Source organism: Pteropus alecto, unplaced genomic scaffold, assembly GCF_000325575.1.
Source record: "Pteropus alecto unplaced genomic scaffold, ASM32557v1 scaffold45, whole genome shotgun sequence".
NCBI lineage: Eukaryota > Metazoa > Chordata > Mammalia > Chiroptera > Pteropodidae > Pteropus > Pteropus alecto.
Window position 1 is genome coordinate 5,875,602 of NW_006442491.1, and position 26,128 is coordinate 5,901,729.

The 26,128-nt window shown below is 37.4% G+C and overlaps 1 protein-coding gene across 7 annotated transcripts in view; it reads left to right on the plus strand.

The window, feature by feature from the left end:
• KIF16B (kinesin family member 16B) overlaps window positions 1–26,128 on the plus strand; it is a 278,826-nt gene that overhangs the window by 116,323 nt on the left and 136,375 nt on the right. For all 7 annotated transcript variants that reach the window (XM_025039943.1, XM_025039945.1, XM_025039946.1 and 4 more), the window contains 3 exons: window positions 13,979–14,098; window positions 15,074–15,125; window positions 16,601–16,738. In XM_025039943.1, coding sequence (XP_024895711.1) covers window positions 13,979–14,098; window positions 15,074–15,125; window positions 16,601–16,738 — 310 coding nt within the window. The remainder of the gene's footprint in view (window positions 1–13,978; window positions 14,099–15,073; window positions 15,126–16,600; window positions 16,739–26,128) is intronic.

The following is a 26,128-nucleotide window of genomic DNA, read 5'->3' on the forward strand; positions in this document are numbered from 1 at the left end:
TTCCTTAAATCCATTCATTTTCATAAATACACTTTGGTTGTTTCCATGTTTTGGCTGTCATAAGTAATGCTGCACTGAACATAGGGCTGCAGATGTCTCTTTGAGACACCGATTTCATTTCCTTCAGGTATATACTTGGAAGTGGAATTGCTGGATTATAGGGTAGTTTAATTTTTAATTTTTTGAGGAACCTCCATGCTGTTTTTCATCCTGGCTACACTGATTTTCATTCCTTCCAACAATATACAAGGATTCCCTTTCTCCATATCCTCTACAACACTTTATCTCTTGTCTTTTTGATAACAGTCATTCTGATAGGTGTGAGGTGATATCTTACTGTGGTTTTGATTTGCATTTCCCTGATAATTTGTGACTTTGAACACCTTTTCGTGTACCTGTTGTCCATTTGTATGTCTACTCTGGAAAAATGTCTATTCAATTCCTCTGCCCATATTTTAATCAAAGATTTTTAAATTGAGTTATATGAGTTCAATATATACTTTGGATATTAGCCTCCTAGCAGATACATGATTTACACATAGTTTCTCCCATTTCATAGTTTGCATTTTTGTTTTGTTGATGGTTTCCTTTGCTGTGATAAAGTTTTTTAGTTTGATGTAGTCTCACTTGTTGATTGTTGCTTTTGTTGCCTTTGCTTTTGGTGTCCCATCCAAAAAATTATCACCAACACCAATGTCAAGGAGCTGATTGCCTGTGTTTTCTTGTATTTTGTGGTTTCAGGTCTTAAATTCAAGTGTTTCATTCACCTAGCATTGATTTTTTTTTTTTTATGCAGTGTAAGATAGTGTCTAGTTTTATTGTTTTGCATATGACTGTTAGATTTTCTCAGCACCATTTATTGAAGAGACCCTCTCTTCTCTATTGTTTATTCTTTCCTCCTTTGTTGTAAATTAATCGACCATATATGCGTGGATTTGTTTCTGGGCTCTCAGTTTGGTTGTTGATTTATGTGTCTGTTTTTCTGCCAGTAGTGTACTATTTTGATTAGCAGAGCTTTGTAGTATAGTTTGATATTGGGAAATGATGCCTTCAGCTTTGTTCTCTCAAGATTGCTTTGGCTAGTTGGCGTCTTTTGTGGTTCCATACAAATTTTAGGATTGTTTGTTCTATTTCTGTGAAAAACGCTGTTGGAGTTTTTCAATACAATAAGAATTGTATTGAATATGTAGATTGATTTGTTAGTATGGACATTTTAATAATAATTCTTCCAGTCCTTTAGCATAGAAAATCTTTCAATTAATTTGTGTCTTCTTCAGTTTCTTTCATTAATGTCTTACAGTTTTCAGTGTACAGGTCTTTTACTTCTTTGATTAAATTGATTCTTAGTTATTTTATTCTTTTGGATACAGTTGTAGATGAGATTGTTTTCTTAATTTCTCTTTCTAATAGTTCACTGTTAATGTATAGAAATTCTACAGATATTTGTATATTGCTTTTATGTCCTACACCTTTACTGAATTTGCTTATTCTAACAGCTTTTTGGTGGAGTCTTTAGGATTTTCTATATACAATATGCCATCTGCAAATAGATAACAGTTTTACTTCATTATTTCCTAATTGAATGCCTTTTCTTTTTCTTGCCTAATTGCCCTGACTGGGACCTCCAGTACTATGTTTAATGAAAGTGGCAACAGCAGGCATCCTTGTCTTATTCCTTAGAAGAAAAGCTTTCCCCTTTTCATCATTGAGTATGTTAGCTGTGGGTACCTTTTCCTTATTGAGGCCTCTGGTTTTTCATTTTTGGCTGATGCATTTTAGTTTCATCATTTTAGACTTCCAACTTCAGATCATTATATAACATACAATAATACTCAGACGTGGAGATGTACTTAAGATTGAGTAAAATATATTTTAACAAAATAAATTTAAATACATTAAGTAAAATACATTTAAAATTTTTATATAGAAGGATGTCACTTTAAAAAACCATTATTGCATGCATTGTATTATTTTGATTATAAGTGTGTTTGTTATAGAAAATTTGGAAAGTGAAAAAGCATAAAGAAAAACATTACCCAGAGATAGTTAGTCTCTGTTCCTGTTTTGGAGTGTTGCATGAGAGGTCTCTGTCAGGCTCAGTCTCTACTTGTCTTTCTCTCTTTCTTATATTTATTTATTGTATTTACGATATATTCTATATTTATAAGTATATGACATATCTCACGCATACACACACATACCGTCACATACACACACACACACACACAGTATAGACTGAATTATTTGCCTCCAAAATTCATGTTGAAGTCCTAATCACAATGCGACTGTATTTGGAGTTAGGGCCTTTAGAAGGTAATTAACATTAAATGAAGTCATAAGTATGGGACCCTAATTCAGTAGGACTGGTGGCCTTATAAGAAGAGGAAGAAAGTGAAATCTTTCTCTTTCCTCTGTTGTGTACATGTACCAAAGAAAGTCCCCGTGAGCATACTGGGAGATGGTAGCCTGCAGACCTCAGAATGAAATCTACCTTGCAGACACCTTGATCTTGGATTTCCCAACCTACAGAACTATGAGAAATACATTTCTGTTGTGTAAGCCACCCAGTCCACAGTATTTTGTTTCGGTAGCCCAAGCTAACACGTGCATGCATGCATACACACACCAATCCTATGTGTACACAGACACACACATTTTAAACAGAAATCGAGGTCATTTTCTATGTAATATAGTAGTTTTAAATTTTTTGATTACTGTTAGCATAAATCACAATGTGATTAAATTATATTTTTTCTCATGTATGCTGCATGCTTTCCCATGCAAGTGAGACTAGTTTAAATTTTTGTCATGATTTAAAGCTTTATTTTGTTTTAGACATGCCCATTATATAGTGATAGCTCAGGTTTGTTGATATTTGAGGGGTCTTTGTTTTTCTTTTTTATTTCTGTAGACTGGAAGACATATAACAGATTATTTAGATGATGAGTATAGCAGAAGTGGACAGTTACAAGTGCAGGGGTGACACGTGGAAAGACATGAGCTTTTATGTGTAGGCTCTTAGGGAATAGCATGAAAAGGTATGTAGCATGCATTTTGGAAATTTCTGTTCTGAGTTTAGCTGTGTGTTTTCAGCCAGCAATACAAGGCTCAATTTTCTATTTCTAAAGCTGGGTGGGGCTTGGTAGTAACAGGAGTGCCCTGAAGGCCAGCCACGAAGCTCTCTGAATACGCCCTTCATTTGTGACATCAGTGGGTGACTGCACAGAGCCCGCTGTTCCTTCTTGGGTCTGGACTATTCCAGACCGCTGAGTCTGTGGGATAATTGTGTGCTGGGTCAGGGAGGAATCACCCGCTGACTCCGGCTGCTGCCTTTGTAAAGTAGATCTGATGACACTGGCTCCCTTGAAAAATTGGTGTCAAGCTAATTCATTACATTGCCCAAAGGGAGAAGACAACCTTTCTTACGGCCTTGATACAGAAGCACGTCACTTTTTCTGTGGCACTGTGTTTTTTTTTTTTACCAGCATACTATACTGAGTGATTAAATGGAACTCAGGAGGAAGGACATGCAATCTATGACTAGACACTGGAAGCCCATTAGTGTCCAGCCTGGCCTGGTAGAGTTGAAATTTGCTAAAACTGTGAGAGTCTGTGGGCAAGAATTTTGTTGGATTAAATATTATTTGGAATAATTCTGTCATATACCAGGACCCTGAAACTTTTTGGTTAAACAAAAATGTTAGTTGTGAATTTCAGGTTTTTTGCTTGACTTTTTTTTTTTTTTAATTCTAATTATGCTAATGTAGCAAGATATGGATATTAGTGATAATACTGATAAGTCGATATAGATAAATCTACAGATTAACAGATTGGTACATAGATATATCTTATATAATATAGATATATCTTTACATGTAACATAGACATCGATACAAATCTAGAGATAACAATATAGAGATAGATGTAGATAATATATAAAAGAGTGTCTTTTTTATTCACTGATACATCCCCAGCATGGACTATCACCTGCCAAGTAGCAGATGCTCATTAAGTGTTAGTTGAATGAGTTGCAGAAAAAGCTAACTGGAGGATGAAGGGTTTCAAGTTGATAAACTACAGCACTTACTCCTTTGAGCATCCTCCAAATGCACCCAGCCAAACAGAGATTATTTGGAAGATACAGAAAATTATAGTAAAAACCCGGGTACAAAAAACCTGGTAGCTTAAAAAACATACCCATGCCCAGGCCCTGCCCCTGAGATGCTAATTTAAACGGCTAGTGCGAGGCTCAGGCATGGTATTTTTTAAAAACTTCTTGGGTGATCCACTGGTTTAGCAGGAAACAAGCAATGCGTGGATACAAAACTCTAGTCCTGTTTTTGACTGAGATGCAAGTGATTAGGCTGGATAACTATGGTCAGTGCAGAAGAAGGGTTTGCTGAGGACCCAAGTAGGTTCCAAGTGTTTCCTAGAGACAGGGAATGTGCAGGTAAGATTCAGGTGGAGGGAGGAACTGGAAGGCTGTCCCAAGTAGACATGATCTCTTGAGCAAAGCCTGGAGGGTGGAGAGAAGTGTGTCATTTCTGTGAGGGAGAAACAAGAGTAGGTTAGCTTTACCAACCAAAGTTTAAGGCCAATGTCAGATTGAAGCTTTCTGAGTTACAAAATGCTACTTAAAGTGATCCTTGCACTTAGCTTTCTTACCATGTGTTAAAGTTTGTACTATATAGACACGTCCTTGTAGAACTGTCTGGTGAACTCTGAGTATTTTGGGCTTCTGTTTAGGTCAAATATACTAAAGTACTTGTGATCACAAGATCCTGCTCTACTTAAAAAGTCTAGTTAAATATTAATGTGAGGAAATTTGCTCTTGCATATTTTCACACGTAATTTCTTTAATTGGTATTATGCATTTTGCATAATTTAAATACAGACATCTGGGTGATTTGCTCAGCCAGCAGAGAGGACTATTTCATCAGAAAGATCTACACAGCATCTTCTCTGAATTGCCTGCCAGCAGTTAGCTGTGTAGCATTTAAATAAAGAATGATGTTTCTGCAGTGGGAAGTGTAGTAGAAATTGAACTGGCCCCAAGAGTTTCTGTTCATTAAAAGGACAATATTAATTTTATTTACTGTTTAAAGTTCAACTGCCAGTATGCCAGGAAATTTATATTTGTTAGTACCATTGAGTATGTGGTAGCCAGGTTCTTTTCTTGCTGTTTCTGCCCTGGTGAGTCTGGGACTGTTCACCATCTGTCTAAATGTGTTTCTTTTGACTACCGGTACTGTAATGTGGATTGTTTGAAAATTATGGGAAAAATATAAAGGCTTTTGCATTCCCATTTCAGATTTTATAATATAATAGTTTCACTCTGATATCAACTTCATGATGCTAGGTTCAGATATTTTGGATACTTGTTAAATTATTTATGATAATAGTCTTTTAGAATTAAACCTTTACATTTAAACAAGATTCTCCTATAAGCTTGACTTATTCTGGGCTTTTTAAGTATTCATTTGAGGTTCAAGAGCTGTTTTTGCTTAGCAAGGAGCGTAAATAGGCCAGTCTCAGCCCTGGGTTCAGAGGTCACAAATACTGTTCATTAGTTTGGTTCTCAATGATCTCATCCCTGTCTCTCATCCCTAGGGCTTGATTTGTCCTGGACCCACTATTTGCTTTCTGGAGAAGCAGATAGACAATAAACCGATAATACAATTTTGATAGCCTTGAGTGCTCTGAAAACAATAAGCCAAGTGGAGTGATGATAGAATGTGCCTGGGAGTAGGAGAGTAGTGGTGGGGGAGGACATAAGCTTTATCTGAGCAAAGACTTTGTCCATATCACTCACTGGTGATCTCCAGAGAGCTGGCAACGTATATGATAATAGCTGACTGACAAGAAGGAGCAAGCCACAAAGATTTAAGTGGAGGATTTCCCAGGCAGAAAGAACAGCATGTGCAAAGGCCCTGCACTGGGAATGAGAAAGCCACTGTGACTATTGTGAATATTGTGACTCAAGTGGAGAGTGGAGGGCGATAAGGTTGGGGAGGTGGTGAGGGCCTAATTAATTGAGGTGAGGGCCAAATTAATTGAGGTATGGGACATTTCAGTCTAAATGCATGAGAGAGCCTTGTAGGGTTTAATGTCTGACCTCTTAATATTTTGAACAAATGTCTCTTGCTGTCACATGAAGAATAGGTTGTAGAGTAGTAAGAGAGGACACAGAAAGATCAATTGGGTCATGTCAGAGACTCCAAGCAGGAGACGGTGGTGGCCAGACCAGGCCAGTAGCATTGGAGATGGAAAGTTGTGGATGATCCAGACTGTCCTGCAGCTAGAGCTGATGGACCCACTGACAGTGTGGCTATGGGTTTCGAGACAAAGGGAGGGATTGATGGTGGCTTCTAGATGAACTCACCTGACTTTTTTTTATTTTATTTTTTCCCCATCCTGTGGATTGCTAATTCTGTCTTCCAACTTGAACTTCCTTCTTCCCGAGGCTTCATCCTGATGCTGATCCCTGGTCGTCCCTTGCCTCCCTAGGTCTGTGGTATCTGCCAGACCTTTTCAGTTTAGGTAGATTTCCAGTCCTTAACTTCCACAAACTGTTCTTTCCCTTCTTTTCCTGTTTTTTCATCTGATTATGATTCAAAGAACATAATTAATAAAGCTCTCCCACGAAGGATTACATGCTACCAGTCAGCTTTGCAGGGACGTAGAACATGCTGCTAGCCAGCAGATATGTTTTTCTTCACCTCATCATTCTCTCTGAGAACATAGCAAAAATAAAGTTATTTCCTGGAGGAATGTGAAGGAGATTCTTGTTTCTTTTCATCATAGTGTGCTCATGTTGTATGGACAAAAGGTAGAGGACAGCAGGATGAAGGTTGAGGCATTGACTTCCTGGTAATCTTGGCAACTATTTTCTTTCTCTGCTAGATGGACAGGATTCTTTCTATATGCATAAGAATGTACAAGGAACAGTGCTTCACTTCTGGGTAATGCCAGCTTGTGGCAAACTCTCAGGATTTTATAGATAATTGGTTTGTGTTGAAAATGATTGTTTCATTTTTATATTATACAAAGAACATGTAAATTACTTGATGACACTTGCTAGTTAAACTGGCGAGTGAGCTTTAATAAGTCAGCAATACCCACGTGCTGAGCTGTCTGGAAAGTAGAACCAGGAAATGTCAGGATTTTTTTTCCTAGCCATAAAAATCTTTTGGGTATTTATTGGATTTTTGCAACTTTTGCAAACTTTCCAATTTCCTTATTTCTTATTAAGAAGAGTAGGTAAAACAGTTCAGAAGAATGTCTCTACTTACAGTCAGTCTAAACTAATTGTCACCTTAGAGTCTGTCTTCCTCTACAGTGTTTGTCAAGCAATCCCCCCATCCCGTACCCCCCGCCCCTCCCAGCCCCAGCTAATTCTGACCCTCTTTACCCTCTTTTTCTGTTCATTCTTCACATCCTTGCCAGATTCGTCTTCTGAAGTATCAAACAGCTCCTGTCTTCAAAATTCTCAGTTGGCTTCTTGGTTTCTCAATCAAAATAATGACCCATCTGCCTGGCTTTTCAGATCATTTTTTCCAGGTTTATTAGTTAAACTGGATGTCCAGAGGTTTCTTATATATGTACCCACATTTTCCACCTCCATATCTTCATTTAAGAAACCCCTCAAATCCGAAGTACCTCTTGTTTCTTTCCTTCCCTTTTGTGGCCTGCTGAAATCTTGTTTTTTACTTTGATGTTAAAGAGGCAGTTGGAGATGACGCATCACAGATTTCAAAGAAACGAGATAATGATAAAAAGCAAAACATCTCACTCTGCAGCAGAAACCATTGTAAAATCACTAATAGATGTCAGATGAAAAAGGTCGTGACTGAGGAAGAGGGAAGGTTGTAAGGGCATGTTCCGAAGCTTGTGCCTCAAACTGGATGAGTGAGGATTCTAAAAACCCTCCTCAGTACCCTCAGGTCAGGGAAGAACAAATTCATTTTCCTGCTCCTATTAAGGAATCATAGATGTGGCTGATGGTGATAACTGGGAAGATGCTGACTCTCTCTGTAAGTGAAGGCCCGGTGAAACAATAAGCAGCCTGAGAGAAACTGTCTCCATAGGAATGGAATCTGCTCAGGCAGGAGGAAGGAGCTCAATAGGGGATATTTAACCACCTTGTTAAGCGAGGGCAGAGCCCAGGAACTCACAGCCTCTACAGCTTGTCAGCTGATATTTCCTGGCCCTCTGTCATTCCATCAGGCCAGAGAAGAGTGGATGCAACACAGACTACTCAGTCTTTGAGCTAGAAAGATCCTGGATATGGCAGGACAGGAGTCAAGGAGTTACTTATCCTGTGTTAGAGCATATGGAGTTTCTGGAGAGACACACCTAACCATACACACGATGAGAAAAAAAGGAATAGGGCGAGTATATAAACATAGCTCTAGAAGTGGATGGGTGGCTAAATGGACAGATGGACAGACAAACAGAATGCAAGAAAAAGAATAAAGCATGCAAAAGATAAAAAAAATCCAGATCAAGATGAAAATATACCTAAAGGCAAAGAAAGAATTTCTTACAATTGCTTCATTCTGTGGAATAAGTTAATGAGAAACAAGAGTTTAATAAACAAAACAAGATGATAATAAAAAGCAGAATTAGATGAAACAAGAGAGATTGTAGACTTAAAGATAGACTCAGATTTCTAATACAACATCCATTGCAGGACCAGTAAAGTTAGAACTATCAAGGAAAACAATAGATGCCATTGAGATCAAATTAGTAAAAGTTAAAGGTTTGATTATCTCAGTGAACACAAGTGAAATGATCAAGATATTAAAGCAATTAGAAGCTAAAAGATAAAACAAAGACGATGTAATACAAGGATAATTGGTGTCCCTAAAGTACACAGTCAACAAATGAAAAAGAAAATAGAATATAAAAACAAGACAATTTTCATGAAATGAAAAATAAATAAACTGAGTCTGTAGATTAGAAGGCTGTATTGTGTTCCAGGAAAATTTAGAGTATGGAATGTCTGATATTGAGATCTATCCTAATTAACTATTGAATTTCAAGTATAAAAAATTTCAGAGATCCAGGCAGAAAACCAAATTATATCCCATGGATAAAAAGTCAGATTGGCTTCATATTTCCTTAGAGCAGCATTCAGTTTCAGAAGACAGTGGGGCCATGTCTTCACTGTTCCAAGAGAAAAGAAGTGTGAGCCAGCATGTGGCCCAAATTAGTGTAGCTCTGATGTCATTCAGGTGTAAGGGCAGGAGGCAGATATTCTCAAACATATACAAGTTTGAGTATTGGTGCTTAAAACCAAAACTTTTATGAAAAATATATATTCAGTGCTATCAACCTCTAAATATGTTTCATAATGTCTTAACTTAGAAGGATATTTTAGGAAGTATCTCTTGTGAAGAAACATTTGGTTGAAATTCAGCAACTACTTTTCCTAATGTGAAATTCAAATAAAATCAAATGCATTTATAAAAAATTAAAGAGTAGTTTTGCTAGAGAATAATTTTATTTTTTATAAAAGTCTTCCTGCCAGTCTGACTTCCTCCTTCCCTTCTCACATGCACACTGGGCATGTGCCCTAAGCCCCAGTTGTGGCGCTCTTCCTTCCATTTTGCTGTTGTAGTCAAGTTTGCAGAAATTAAGTGCACTTTATGCTATGAGGCATCTCTACAAAATTCCACTAGTTAATAAAACACATAGACTATTCCACAAAAAGATTTTGACATTTAATATATTTGGCTATCAAAAAAAAAAATCGACTTGAAATCACTTACTCCCTAGAGTGCCAAATTTTCAGTATTTATTGAGTGATAGTTGTATACTCAGTGCAGCTGTGTTCACCTAACATGTTTAGTATGAGGAAACACAGTTTCTACTCTTAAAGAGTTCTTATACTTGAGGTGGCACAGGTACATTGCCACAGTTTTCCCAGTATTTCCCAAGCAAGATCTAGCTTTCAGGTGGGCTTCTCAAGACAGAAAAATAGATTTTTGTTGTTCATAAATTTTTATATTGATTTTCACTTATTTATTCAGGAAAGTTGTTGAGTTTTGTCAGATACAGTGCTAAGTATGAAGGATGTGGTTATGATTAAGAAGTTGAATCCATGCTCAATCTCAAACGAATATAGTGGTTAGTTACATGGTATCCTCTCAGCGAGCCAAGCCCATGTGTGGCCTTCTTCCCTCCCATCTGGACAGCCCTGCCTGCAACTCACCTGAACCTCTGGAATCTGCCAGAAGTGATGCTGCAATTGTCCCAGCACTGGACACATGTTTTAAATTCAAAGGTTGAAGAAAAACATATGGAATATATTATTTGCAAATGTAATGAACATAATATTTAAAGTAAGCTGATTCTGTTTTGACACTTTTAGTCAGGCTATAGCTTTCCTTTTAATGCAAATATTGGTTGCCAAAAGATTTGTTTCAATACAAAATATGTGCAGCTATACATATTTTATCACTTTCTTTACTTGGGACCCAGTGTGCCTGGAGTTGGGGAAGTGGTCGCCAGCTCTGCTATTTAAATATTCCATCTTATCAAGGAGGTGTTTCATAAATTATGTATAACAGTAGATGCCACTCAATAAATATTTTATATGTGATAGATATTTTTGTCTGAAATCACTTTTTCACTTGAGCAATGATTTAAACTCTCGTTTTTAGTTTTATTAGGTGACACTTTTATAATATCATGTAGCAAATGCAGCTTGAATGTCATAGAGCTTTAGGGCAGCATTAATCATAAATTCATCTGCCTGCACACTCAATTTTGGAAAACTTTTTCTTAATTCAGATTTTAACCATTCTATGTATGGAAGCGTGTGTGAGTATGGCTGGTGTGTGTGCGTGTGTGTGTGTGTTAGGTATGGGTTGGGACAAGTAATGCTTTTGACCTTAATGGCTTTGAAATTTAAATAATTTTCAAAGTTTCTGAGACTTACCTTAAAGAAAGGAAAAAAAAAAAGGGGTTTCAGTGGTTAAAAAAGAAAAAAGAAACCAAACTGGTTTGGGATGTAGCCTTTTGGGGGATTTATTGTCCACTTTTATGCAGAAAGAAAATACCTGTGTCTCTGGACTCATGAGAATAGTCACTCTCCTTTTCACGTGGACCTAGAGGCCTGGAACAATTCATTGCCAGAAGGCTGCCTACCACGTGTGCGGTATTGTCACAGTTCCGAGCTACCAGACCTTCCAGTGAGGATGTTGTTTTATGAGATGGAACTGTATGATTAAATTCTCCACTGTACTATATATGTTTTTAAATTACATATATTTAACTTCTTGAATTCTCTGGGCAGAAGGAAACATATGAATTCGACTAATATCCCAGAGGTAGGAGCAGGGGCTGGCTTATTTAGATGGCTCATTTCAGCTAAGATTTGCAAGGGCCTTGGTGTAGCAAATCAAGATGACTGAAGTCTTTGACCTCAAGGCCTGAAGTTCTGAGCCTTGGGATGAGAACCTGGCTGATAAGAGGAGTAATTGAAGAACAATGATATGCTTCATTTCCTTCTCTTGAATCTAAGTAATGCATTGGTCATTTTCTCTGCGTATCTATTTAATGGTTGTTAAATTAAATTACTTTCTTTCAAGTTGTGGTTTTTATGTTTTCTTTTTAATCATCTTTTCTGCCACTTCATTCCATTGCCCTCTTACATGACTCCAGCTCTGCATGTGCGTGTTTAAAACTCAAATGTCTGCAGAGATGAAGGCTTGAGGGACTTCTCTGTTTCCACCGCCCTTCCCCAGCATCTCTTAGGAGCTCCCTTGTCTGCACGGTTGTGAAGTTCTGAATCTTTCACCTACAGAATGGCAGACTCTGTATGTTGTTTTAATATTTAAATGACACAAAATACATTTGTATATTTCAGGAATGTAGGGAGTACCGATTGTGTTTTAGGCAGAGCTGGGCGCTGGCATTCCAGAGCTATGCCTTGGTCACTGCTGTCGGATTGCTGAGGTAGGGGTGGAGAAGAGATTCACTAGGAGTGTATCTGACAAGGAGCCCCGGTTAATAGCTTGGAACTTGCTCCCCTGTTGCTCCTATCACACCTGTCATCACAGAACACGATGTCATGCTTTTGGATGTGACTCATTGTGAACTTAGCACAGCTCAACCTCCAGGCTGGAATTTTAACCTTCAATCATCTGGAATTTGTCTGCTTTCCCTCAGATTTGCCTAGAAGCCTGATTTTAGAGGTCTTTTATCTTAGGTCAGGTGGACCTGATATGAAGACATAGGCCAGCCAGTCTCTTTTCCAAAGGGCTGCCATTGACCACCGTTCCTGCATTTCTTTAGATTCATGTATATCTAAACTCATTCATTCATTTGACAAATATTGAGGAGCTACTCTGTGTCAGACATGAAATTAGGCATTGGGTTACATTCTAGTCAGGGCATAAATAATACACTTGTATCTAACATATCATATGGTGATAATTGCTAAGGAGAGAAACAAATCAGGATAAGTGAGGTTGATGATTACTGTCTTGTATGGGGTGATGGGGAAGGTGGCTTTTGAGTAGAGACCCGAGGAAGTGAAGACCAAGTTTTATATGGTAGTTCTTCTCAATTGGGGATGATCTTTTACCCTAGGGGTCATTTGACAGTGTCTGGAGAGACTTTTGGTTGTCACAACCTTGGGAGAGAGGTAGTGTGTTATTTGTATCTATTGGGTGGAGTCTATGGATGCTGGTAAACAACCTACAATACACAAGATATTTTTCCCATAATTAAGAATCATCTGGTCCAAAATGTCAGTAGTGCTGAGGTCAAGAAACCCGGCTTTAGGAGAAGAGAGGAAATAAACGATGCCAGAAGAAACAGCAACCACAAAAGCAGAAGGAAAAGCAATGACTAAACCCTGAGATGGGGGCAGGCTGACAAGTTTGAGAACAGCAAGGAGCTGTGGATACCTAGAGAGGAGTGAGCAAAGGGGAGAGTGGCAGGAGACAAGAGCAGAAGGTTAGCAAGGGATGTGATTGTGTAGTGCTTTGTAGGACCTCACAAAAGATTTTGGCTGTTATCTCAGTGAAATGTAAGGCCATGTAAAGGATCTGAGCAGACACACAGACTCACAGACACAGACACACACATACACACAGACACACACACACACAGACACACACACTCACACACGCAGTATGGAGTTAAGGGAGAGGTCTGCCTGGGGATTTAGATTTGAGAGTCATAGCATATAGATTTCAGGTAAAGTCAAGAGACAGGATGAGATCATCAAAGGAGTGACTGTAGATAACTAGACTTCCAAGGATGAAAGATTCCATGGAGCGGGTTCAGGAGAGAGCAGGAGAGGAGGAATTAGAGAACCACAAGTGTAGAGAACTCTTTGGAGATTATTTTCTCTAATGGTTCAGAGAGAAATTGGTGGTAGCTGGAGGGAGATACAGAGCTAAGGGAAGCGGTGGTTGTGGTGGTGGTGGTGGTGGTCGGTGAGAGATATTTAGTGGATTTGTGTATAGATGGGAATGAACGGTAAATAAGAGAAGGTGATACTGGAAATAGGGTCAGGTAGCTCTGGCGTACCTGTAATTAATGCACAAGAAACGATTGCTCTCAGGAACATGTACAGTTTAACATAGTAACTGGACAGATGATGCCAGCAAATCAGGAGACATCTAGATATTAAGTAAAATAAAGGTTCTGAAAAGGGGGAAAGAATACTTTGTAGCTGGTTGGTTATAGAACCTTTTCTAAAGAAGACAAGGTTTGAGTTTGACTTCAAAGAGGCTATATATATCTGGCAATAAGTTTAATTGATTTTATATTGAGCTTTTATGTTTCAATTCACTTTGCCTACCATATGCCAGGATTTCACCATAAAGTTTAAGGGCCATTTTTCTTGCAGTTTCAGTTTTTTTGATGAGAAAATTTTCTAACACTCTAAAGAATGTGTAGTTAGATTTTCTCTTTCCTCAAAGTAACCTTTTCTTTTTATTTTTTCCCCTAATTTCAGGAACAAACTCTAGCCCTTAGGAAAGAAGGGATTGGAGTCGTTTTAGATTCTGAACTGCCCCATTTGATTGGCATTGATGATGACCTTCTGAGTACTGGAATCATCTTATACCATTTGAAGGTAAAAACTGCTTAAGTGGAACATTCTAATTTTGTTTTCAGTTTTCCCTTTAGACACTAGCAAGTTTTGTTATAATATTCTATGTCAATGAACACAGCTATTGCATTAAAGAATATACAACACATCCTTGAGCCCTTTGGGGATTTTCAACAGTTCACTGGGATTCTGTGGTATTAGAATTCCCATTGTTATGGAGTTCTAAACTAAATGAAAATTCATTTGCTTTGCCTTCTAATTTGTAGAATCAGTAAGAGGGAGGTAAGGAACAAAAAGGCAGATAGACTGAGGAAGAAAAGTCACAAGCACTTAGAACTGAGGTTGGCTTTATGTACTGTTTCCTCATGTTATTAATAAAATTGTTTCTCCCGTCTGTATTATTAAACATGGTCCTGGACAGGCTATTCATGTCAAGAGAGCAGAATCTCTGCATCAGCATCAGTGCTGCCTCTGTAACCTCGACCTAGCATCCTCTCTCTGATCCATGGCTTAAAATGAGAATGGTATTGCACTGTGCTTTGTGGGCTCCCACAAACTATCTTTAGACACAAAGAAACCCCTTACCACTGGAAGAGAAACACTCACCAGAAAGGGTCAGCAACATCGGTGAGATGACTGTCATAGGCAAGTTATTGATCCACACCAAACCTACCTGTTTGTTGTTGAACATTAAGCCCCAGGAGTTCTGCTGTCATTTTCCAGGCAACATTGGGTATTATTTCAGAGCCTCAGTGCAAATAAGGCACTGAGGCAGTGGCCTTCTCTAGGACATTGGCATGGCCTTCCCTGGGACATTGCTTTGGCCTTTTCTGGGACATGGGCCATTTCTGTGGTCTTCCCTGGGATATGAGACATTGCTGTGCTCTTTACAGGGATATTGCTCAGCCCATTGGTCATCAGGTTGCTTGGACTTAAATGGAAAATGAAGAAACATACCGTTATCCTCTTACTAATAAATTTTGTTTGACTTTTCCCCAGGAAGGTCAGACATATGTTGGTAGAGAAGATGCTTCAACAGAACAAGATATTGGTGAGAATCGATTTCCTCTTCCCAATGATATTTTAAATCATTTAATGAAGAACTTTCTTTGAATGACAGACATGAAGTAATTATTAAAAAAAAAAACTTTCAAATATGGTGTTGATCAGTGTGTGTATTTCTATAATATCAAACTCAACTCAAAGAATAACAGTTAATTTAATGAATAAAACAGAACTATGAATCTTTTACCCCCACTCTACATACATTCTATACTCTGTCAAGTCTTCCAAGAATATGGTCTTTGAAATCACTCTGTTCTTGTCACAGTGGGACGATGGTTGATGGAAATATGCCAACAGACACAAGTAGAGGATATAAGACCCCTTAATGGGAAGGTTATAGACAGTTATGTGCACAAAGATGATGATGGAAAGTAGAATACACACATAGATGGAGGGACGACTTCCTGGGTTTCCCAGAAGTCTTCACAAGACACACAGATAACCAGGAATTCAGCCTGAGCAGAGTGGGGACCTGCCAGGTTTTAAAAGCCTAACTTAGAGAATTTGTGGTGGCAGCAATGGTGGTGGTAAGCAAATGTGTGTGGTAAGGTAGGGACTGTAAGGGGAAGAATTGTATATTTTCAGCTGTTTTTAGAAGTGCTGGTAATGAACTTGCTTTCTTGCTAAGTGTAAGCTATTAATCAAGCCAACCCTAGCATATTCCAACATGTATTTACTATATCCTCTGAAACTGGGAGAGCTGTAAACCAATTTCCAGAAGTCTTTCGTTTCAACTGTTTTGGGTATAGCAAACTTCTGTACCCCTGAGAAGCTGGCTAAGATCTGTGCCTATGATCGTGTAGATTTATTTGACAGGCATTCATATTCATGCCTAGCCATTCGTTACACAAGAAAATCTCAGACGACACACATTCTGTGAGATCTATGGAGGTCCAGTTCTACCATAATTAGCACAGACTGACAGAGCACATCCCGGTACAGCTTCTGGAGACTTTTTTGGGTTTCCCAAGATCAATGCCGTGCCACGTTTACCTTTGTTTCCACTCCTGGAACACCGTGTCTGTAAATGTGGACGTCACAGTAGGTCTTTGACTGTTAGAACTCTTTTGTTCCCTCAATTTTACTGTGACTTTTAGGTGGCTAGTAAATGAAATTTATTCAGCATTAATCCTAACCCTAACACAGTGGTGTTCAGTTAAGACAAGTGACTCAACTGTTTTTCCCCCTGAAGATGAAATAAATTAATACCTCAAAACTTATTTCTTTATGCAGGTGATATCCAGACCCTTTGTGGTAACATTGAAGAGTTACCTTTATTTCTATCAGTTGATACCACAAGCTCCTGAAATTTAGTTTCCTTACCAAACATAAATGTTCACTTCACAATGTTTACATGGACAAGGAAAAGTATTCATTGTGGGAAAACAAATAAAGGTTGGGAATCATTGTACTAGGTAACCAAAGAAAAATTTTTCTTTCTCCTTTCTTTTTCCAACTTAGTTCTTCATGGCCTTGACTTGGAGAGTGAGCACTGTATCTTTGAAAATGTTGGGGGGACGGTGACTCTTGTACCCCTGAGTGGGTCTCAGTGCTCTGTGAATGGTGTTCAGATCATGGAGGCCACACACCTAAATCAAGGTATCTGGGTTTTGGTTTTCAGAGCTTTTTGTATATGTTGTTGCTAGAATACAAGTTAGCTAGTTAATGAGGGAACTTGTGCATCTTAGAATTAGTTATCAATTAAGTATTAACCCATTTCCTGTTTAGAAAAAATAAATGCAGCTTGCTGCCAGCATTAATTTAATTTTACATAAACATGCTCTTTGATCCTGAAGCAATGTGAAAATAAAATATAAAAACTGTTCTGGGAGTTATTTCTAAACAGAAATTGTCTCCAATCCTAATGTAACAGAAATGTATACATAAATCAGATTCATCAAATGAATCTTTGGCTAACAACTGTTGGTGTGTGAATGCTTTGTTTTCTAGGATTCGACATTTCAGCCATCGAGAATTACTGTATTTTGTAAATGGAAATACCACTACTAAAAACAGAATGCTATAAATAGAATGATGTCATTTGTTTCCAAAGACTATCAGCATACTAGAGCGATGCAAAAATAATAATAAAAGAGGTATTTTGTGGCAAACTTTGGGGGTAAGGTTAAGACTGTAATCTGCAAATTATCCCGTGGTAAAGCTGCCAGCCGCAAGTGCCACTGAGAGTATTCTCAGGGCAAACAGGAAATGGGTTAAAAGAGTGAAGACTGCTTTATTATGATGTTTTCTCTTTCATTTTGCTGAAGGACTTCTTTATAATACCCATTGTCTTGTTGAATTAAATAGGAAAATGCATGTAGTTGTCTTAGAAGTTAAGTTAAAAAGGTACCCTTCAAATGCAAAATCTTAACACAATGGTTTCTTTTAATAATTACCTTATTTCTATTTTTTCATGAAAAGTTATCAGTATCTTTTGAAAAATTTTAGTATTATAGAAAAGTTGCAAGAATAGTACAAAGAACTTTTTAATTTCAGAAGCATTTGAAAATAAATTGCTAGGATGATGCCCTACCACCCCTGAATACTTCAATGCATAGTTCCTTAAAACAATGGCATTCTCATATGTAACTACAATACAACCATCCAAATTAGGACGCTAAAACATACTCTGTTCAAGTTTTGACATTTGTCTCAACAATGTCCTTTATGGGTCCAGTAGTTAGTCTGGCATCCTGTGTTGCATTTGGTTACCATGTCTCTCCACTCTTTTTCAGTCTGAAATGTTCCTTGGTTCTTCCTTGACTTTTATGACTTTGACAATTTTGAAAACTGCAGGTCAGATATGTTATAGAATATTCCTCTACGTAGACGTGGGATTTATCTGGTGCTTCCTCATGATCCAACTAATATTATGCGATTTTGGCAGAAATATCAGAAGACTGATGCCATACTTTTCTCATGTCTCATTACATGGTTTCTTTTGACATAACCAGTGATGCTCACCGTGATCATTTGATTAAAGTGGTGCTTGCTAGGCTTCTTCACTGTGACATTAGTCTGGTTTTAGTATCTATCACTTTTCTGTGTATGTGTAATTAAATTTTTATTCTGATGGTTGCCAAATGGTGATTTTCTTCATTCTACATCCATTTTCTTTTTAGTATAAAACAACTTTCTTAAATAATTTTTAAAACCATTTTTACAAAAAGTTGGCTTTTTACTAGCTTTTTCTTCTTACCATTTATGTATTCATTTATTTATTAAGATCAGCAGAGCCACATGACTTGCTATTTTATTTGGTAAGTTTTTATTTATTTCTATCATTATTTATTTTGATACTCAAATTGTTCCAGATTTGGCCAGTGGGAGTTCCTTCAAGCTGGTTTCTCTGTCCTTTTGGCTTGTCCCCATCGTTTGTGAATACTTCCTCATCTTCTGACAGGCTCATCTTATACTTTCCTACAATCAGCCAGTTTCTGAGGAGCTTGGTTCCTTTTAGTGGAGAATGAGATTTAGAAACCAAGATTTGAGCAACTCAGTATGCTCACTGCTGAGAAGGTATCACTGCTCCCAGGTCCTGTCAGTCAACAGAGTTATGGAAAGCGTGCGTGCGTACGTGTGTGTGTGTGTGTGTGTGTGTGCGCGCGCGCGTGTGTGTACAAAACTACCCTGGACTTGGCTGGACAGGTTTCATCTTCGTGCTGCTGGCAACCAGCAAGTTTTCACAGAATGGTTTCAATGTGTGTGTGTGTGTGTGTGAGAGAGAGAGAGAGAGAGAGAGAGAGAGAGAGAGAGAGAGAGAGAGAGAGAGATAGAGAGATCATTTACAATTATATTTATATTTGTATATTAATTATCTATGTTGCTAACCAGGAATTTACACCAACTCATCTAATTCCAACCCAATACCTTAGAGTTCACTCTAGTTTTCTCCTTTTTCATATTTGAAGCTCCCTTTTCTGACAGTGATAAACCTGACTCCTATTATGTAACCAATATCCTGTCACTGCTGCTCACTCTCATGCAGGGACCCTTCTCTTCTTGCTCAGGCTATGATACTCCATGCCAGGTGCCCTCTCCCTTCTCATAGTGCAGAAACATGCCACATGCCTCCCATTCCCATGCTGGTGCCTACTTTGCTTAGCCCTGCCTAGTGGCTTTTGGACTGAATTATGCCAGAAAGAAGGAAAGAAATAAGTTGACATTATATTTTAAGCCCTCTTTTGTATATTATATAGTCTTTATAATTATAGTTTTTCATGGTTGCATACCTGTTGCGACATAGGAATTGGGCAGGTGGAGACTGGAAAGCATGTATTATTGATGTTACCCAAATCATAAGCGGAAGTCACTTGCAAGGAGGTATCTAAGAAATGAAGGACATATAGCATGACCAGGACGATGATAATGCTTTTATAAGAGGTACATAGAGTCCATCAAAGACATCCTAAAAGCAACAGAGGGAGCACTCACCCATGTACCCACCTACATATCATCCACCCATCCATCAATCTATCTGTTCTTTACTCTTATTTTTTATTCTTGCAGTAAGTTGAGCTTAGGAAATACCTGTGTGCCCTGGAGCTGGCTAGGAAGGTCAGAGGTCAGCAGTAGCAGGTGGCCAGCCCAAAACAAGGACACAGTGAGCACCCAATGATCATTGCCAAAGCTGCATTTTCTGCCTTTTTGCAATCAGGACAAGAGCCCTGGCCATATGGGATGGAGAAGCCAGTTCTTGCCAGGCAGTAGTATTAGTCATGGTGAGAGGCTATCTCTGCCCTTAGCCCATAAAGTCACTGTAATTGGCTGGAAGATAAGAGGTCACCGTGTAGGGCTCTTCAGTTGGCAAGCCTGCTTGGCAACGCACAGACCCTAGTGCCATCAAAGGGGTTAGTTAGTTAGAGGGTACACAGTTGACTGATGACCCCACCAGTGAATTATGTAACTGGATCTAGACTGCAGTCAGACCACCTGTTTGTTCTCTCTTAGGACCTCTGATGGAGGTCCTGCTGCTGTTCCTCCAGGCAGCAGGGGTGGTGCAAGGATCATGGCGAGGATGAGAGATGTTTCCTTGTTCAGTAGAGGTTGCTGTATTTGCTTCATGTCCCTCAGGTCAGAGGAAGGTGACTGTGTTTACTGTTGTAGGATTTTACAAGAGGTTATACTGGTTTTTAATATCATCGTTAATACATGAGCAGAATAATTTTACTATTGCCTGCTAGAATTGTGGGAAATAAATCATGTATTTTATCTCTGATCAACTTGAATGTGTGTTCCATATAACCTTATGTCTCCTTATAACCACTTTCTCATATTGATTTAGTTCTTTTCCCAATATTATAATGTTTTCTATTTAAATATAATTTTCCTATTTTTTAAATATACTTTTCATTTTCTTTACTGTTCTTTTCTTTGTGATTTCTTTGATAATTTTGAAATCTGCCACAAAACTACTAAACATTATATTTTATTTTTTGTTATTTCTTTATGATTTGATTTTTAGAACTTTATATTTAATTGTTTAATACATCTGGAGTTAATTGCTATGTAAAGTATAGATCTAATTTAATTTCTCTGACATTGGTATACATTTATTATAACCTTCCTCCTACACCCACCTCCTTTTTGAAGAAACTTTGTTTACCAAAATGAAAACATATATATAGCATTTATATCTACTTCTTGTCTTTCCACTTTATTCCATTACTTTGTGTTTCTACTTTTGTACCAGTACCACACAGTTTTAATGCTTGTTGTGTTATAATATACTTTAATTGCAGTTTTCATCTGAGTGGTTTTTGCTATTTATGTCTTAATTTTTCAAAGAAATTTTAGAATCATTTTATTCTGAAATACCCTTTGAGAAGTTAGATTTGTTCTCATTTTAAAAATATATATTTCCATCTTGCGAGTTGTTTATTCTGTACGTGTTTTGTATTTAAATTTTTATCTATTTCTTCCAATAAAACTTTGAAGGCTTTTTAATATATATATACTTGGTGAACTGTGTTAATTCATATATACACAATTCTGAACATAGGTATATGCATTGACTGCCAAAAAATGGGGAGAAAAAAACCCTTTATTCCATAATAATCTATTTTCATGATAGTGTTACAGGTTTTTAAGCACAAAGGGTCTTTAAGAATACCAGTTTAAAACCATACAGGGAAAATAAGGCTCAGAAAATTCAGTGACTGGACTCTAGGACTTCTCAGTCTTGTGCATTGTTTTTCTAGATATATAGAATGCAGTCTGCTGTGTTTGTGTAATTTAGAGGAGTTATGGTTGGGAACAACCTGGGGCATTCATTAGTATAAGCAGTGCTTGAATCACAAATAGCCCACAAACTTCAACATTGGCTGCTGGGTCCACCTGGCTTAGTTTTCTAGCCATCAAACCATTTCCTCTGTGTGTTTTCCCTGCTCTAGCCATATTTCTCTGGAGCTTCTGCAGCTTACACCCCACACAGTCCTGGCCACTGGATGGTTAGAATGAGTGAATTGCGGTGGCCACTGTTCCTGCTATGTTATGGGTTAAATAAGTCTCATAGATTTGCTTCGACGCTGTTATATGTAATGATGTTTCTGTGAGAAAATCAGTCCTGAGTTCCAAAGAACATATTGAAAAATGAACTTTTAGAACACATAATGTTTAATATGGGAATTGTCTAGAACTTAATATTTAATGTCGGGGTTCTTCTCCCCCCAACCAAAAAAAAAAGATGATTAGCTTATTTATTTAGTTCAAAGAAATTGCTTATTCCATTGCCATCTGCTTATGTAGCTATGATTACATTTCAGATTCTCTTGTGGATTGAGGCATGGTAGATAAATAATAAATATATCTCTCTGCAGTATTTTTATTGAATTTTTTTTTATCTTAAACTTTTACCTAAATTGAAAGTCCATTTAAAAAAATATGCCTTTTGAAGTTAGCGATGACCGGAACTAAATTTTTGATCTTCATATTGAAGATATGACTTGTCCTAAGAAAGTAGTAGTACTAATTGGCATTCAAGGTTAATTGTCAGAATTTTCTCTCCCTGAGGGGTACTCTTAATTGTTTTATTACCATGATGCCATGATTTTCAGACCTGATGGGCTTGAGTTCCTTTGGTGTTCTCCTCTGCTACCAAACAGCTTTTTCAGTATCACTGTTAATGAAATTGACATAAAAATGCCATGCTCCAAAGTGTTAAAACACCAGGCACTGAGTACAGATGTCATTAGCAAGTCTTAGGGCAGTGAAATGCAAGATGATTTTGTGTTTCAAGGCATGAAAGAAGCAAGATAAGACTTTTTTTTTTTTAATACACCTACTTTAAGACTGAAAGATTCAGTCTTTCAGAAATTAAAGGTTAGAATTCTCCACTTAACCTTTCTTGATTTTTGAGCCTTATTAAAATGAGAACTGGAACATGTTTTTAAAACATAAACTGTATGATGTATTTTTGTGGTTACAAAAACATGTAGTAAAAATAAAATGTGAATGGGACTGACACATAATTACTTCTCTCAACCCCCAGAATGAACATGCCTGTTAAGAACAACTCCTCGTGGCTAACTGGGCTCAATCTATAAACAGTCTAGTAGTCATTGCTAAACAGGGACCTCTCATGCTCTCTGTGCTTCAGAGTAAAGCTACATGGAGCTGCCAAGCCGCCTGCACTGTGCTCCTGCTATTTGAGTTAACCCTTATAAAGGAAATTCTAGGCTTATAAATGAACCAATGGGCTAAAGACTTGCCTTGGCCAGTTGGGGCTGCACAGCTATATCCTCATTTGCATCTTCCACCAATCAACATCTCCATTCTGACCAACCAGGATGATGCTATTTGAATCAATCAAAGTGTGAGGATTTGCAATCCTCATTTGCATGAGAATGGACTGATGAGGAGCTAGGATCAGAAATCTCTATATAAGCCAGCTTCTCCTCTGCCTCAGTGAAGTTCACTTTCAGTTTCTATCAAAGGCTACATTTTCCTCAAGCTGAGCTGTAACACTGGAGTTTCAACACTGGAGCCTCCTCACCTGAGCTGTTCCATGGCTGTGCTGTTTTACGATTGGACTGGATTGAACTGTCTCACAGCCGTGCTGTTCCACAGCCAAGCTGTAGACAATTGAGCTGTTTTCACTGAATAGTACCCTAAACGGGGACTCCTGTTGGTGTTGAATTAGTGAAAACAAGCTTTGGTTAACACTTCAGTATAGTGTTAACCTCCGGAGAAGAAGGGAGAGTTGTTGATTAGGCAGGGCTACAAAAGACTTTAAAACTGTATCTGTAAGGTTTTATTTTTCAAAGAAAAAAGACTAAAGCAAAAAGTATATGGGCTTCATTAAAACTTAATAATTGGGAAACAAGATTATGCACAGCAATGTAGTCATACTCCAAAAACTACGCATGAAACAATTCAAGTAAAAGTATCAAAAACGGAATGCAGATGGATATTTACCCAAGTCTCAATGATCTAACTATATTAACTCCACATTTGACTGAATTCCTGGTTCACCCTGCACTGCCAGCAGCTGTCTTTTTACTACCAGTTTCTAGTTTATTGCTAATATTTGGTATTTAAATGTCTTTTTTCATTAGTAAATTACTATTCATTTAGAAATGTGTTAGTTAGGCTGTCCCATTAAAAAGCACATGTAGTAATTACCACTTCTTTATCGAAATCACTTAAGACACTTGCGAATGTCAACTAATAGATTTATCTATATTTAGCAGATTGTCACCATTGGGGGAATTTTTTTTACCTGTATCAGTTAGCAGCCTTCCTTCTTTCAGATTGCATAAACAGTACTTGCCCTGCTTAAATTACAGGAATGTTTTTATATGGCAATGTCACTAAAATGAAAAGCATTTGCTAATACTGTAAGAATTAAATGTGGTCACGTATATAATACATGTTGCCTAAAGTATGGTGTATGAAGCTTTTCTCCTCTTTTTTGAGTTCTTCTAAAAAGAGTGCATGGGATATGTAGCATTGCATTTAACTGTGCTCTTCAACTGGCATGTTCTCTGATTCTTAGTTTTCCTCACTCCCATGATTCCACAGACAATTCCATAGTATGATTCCATAGCAAGATTAGGCAGTTGCTAGAGAAGTATGAATTTGACCCAGGAGTCTAGTCCATAGGCCTGAGTTGTTCTTGATAGAGTCTCAGACCTTCGATTTTCCTTTTTTCTTTCTTTTTTTCATATACTTAATATGAAATGCTATAAAAATCAGTTGAGTTACAATTTAAAAAGTATTTCAGCATTTGCCCTATAATTGCCAGGAAATAGTATCTCTTATTTTGATTTTCTTTTTACTGTAATATGTCATTTTAAAGCTGAAAGTTGTTAAAGGTAATTAGTTTTTTCTGTTCATATCATTGAACTCCTTTGATCTTCTTGCTGATTTCTCAGAGCCATTGAATGTTCATCTCTCCTTTTAGAAATGCTGTGGAAACTGCATCTGGGGAATTCACACTTAGGTGCATTTGAATGTGTTATGCTTGAGTGCCAAAATATATTTGCATCTATTCAAGCACTCTGAAAAAGGAAACAGGTGATTGTCTAGGGAGTGGAGCTAAGGAACCTTTGATAAAACTTTTATCTGCTGAAGGTTGGTGTGAGTTTTTCAGAAGCAAATTAAAAAAGATGTTTTGTGGAACTAGAAGTAGGTCATTCAGGGATTTAGCCAAGGTATCTAGTGAACAGCAGAGACCTTTTACACAGTACAAAAAGCCAGCATATCAGTATCTAACCCCTCATTTGACTCACCTGCACTTGCTCATAATAAGCACCCATTAGATTTCTTCTTCAGATTTCAGAGCTGCAAATCTGGCTTGCACATAGGTGATCCAGCAGATACTTTTGACTGTCAGAGCTTTAACTATTCTTAAAGACTATCACCAAAGCCAGTAGGTTCCTTCTTAAAGTGTGTCCCTGGTCAGCGATATTAGCATTACTTGGGAGCGTTTTGGTATGCTTCATCCTAAACCTACTGAATCAAAAAATCTGGGGATGGGGCCCAGTAATCTATTTTTTTTACAAGTCCTGCAAGTGATTCTGATCCATATTCTAGTGAGAGCAGCTGACCAAAGCTAATCACACTGAAGTAGTTTCTTGGTGTCCCACACTTCAGCGCATGAGACAACCATTTGTCTTATGTTTGGTTCATCACATCTAATTTTCGTGATCTGTCTGCTTTTAAAATTTTAATTTTCAGCTTGCCTTAGGGTGGCTTTATAATGTGTGTTGGTATGGCTTTCTTGGCATTTACTTGTTTGGGGTGTGCAAGCTTCTTGAATTTGTAGGTTTATATCTCCTTTCAGATTTAGAGACTTTTCAGCTATTATTTGTTTGTTTGTTTTTTTTCCCCCATACTACATTCTTTCTCCTTTTGTTCTGGGGCTCCAATTCCATGACTTAAATATTTTAGTATTGTCCTACAGGTCTCTGAGGTTGTGTTTACTTGTTTTTATTTTTGGTAAATTTTTTTTATTTGCTTTTCAGATTAGATTTTTCAGTTGATCTAAGTTTACTGACCTTTCTCTGTCATCTCCATTCTGTTATTGAGCTCATCTTGTAGGTTTTTTTTTTTTTTGGTTTATATATATTAATTTTAATATTTGATACTTCTTTATATACATATTTTTGTTGTTGAAACTTTTTTACCTTTTAAGAATGTTCTCACATTTGATTCTCTGTCATCCATTCTGTTATTGAGCTCATCTTGTAGGTTTTTTTTTTTTTTGGTTTATATATATTAATTGTAATATTTGATACTTCTTTATATACATATTTTTGTTGTTGAAACTTTTTTACCTTTTAAGAATGTTCTCACATTTGAACATTTTTATAATAGCTGATTTAAAGTCTTTATCAAATAACTGCAACATCTCTGTGATCTCCCTACTAACATCTGGTGATTTTTTTCCAAACAAATTGAAATTTTCCCAGTTCATCATATGCTGAGTAATATTAGACAGAACCTGGACATTTTTGATATCATGTTTTAAGATTCTGGATCGTGTTT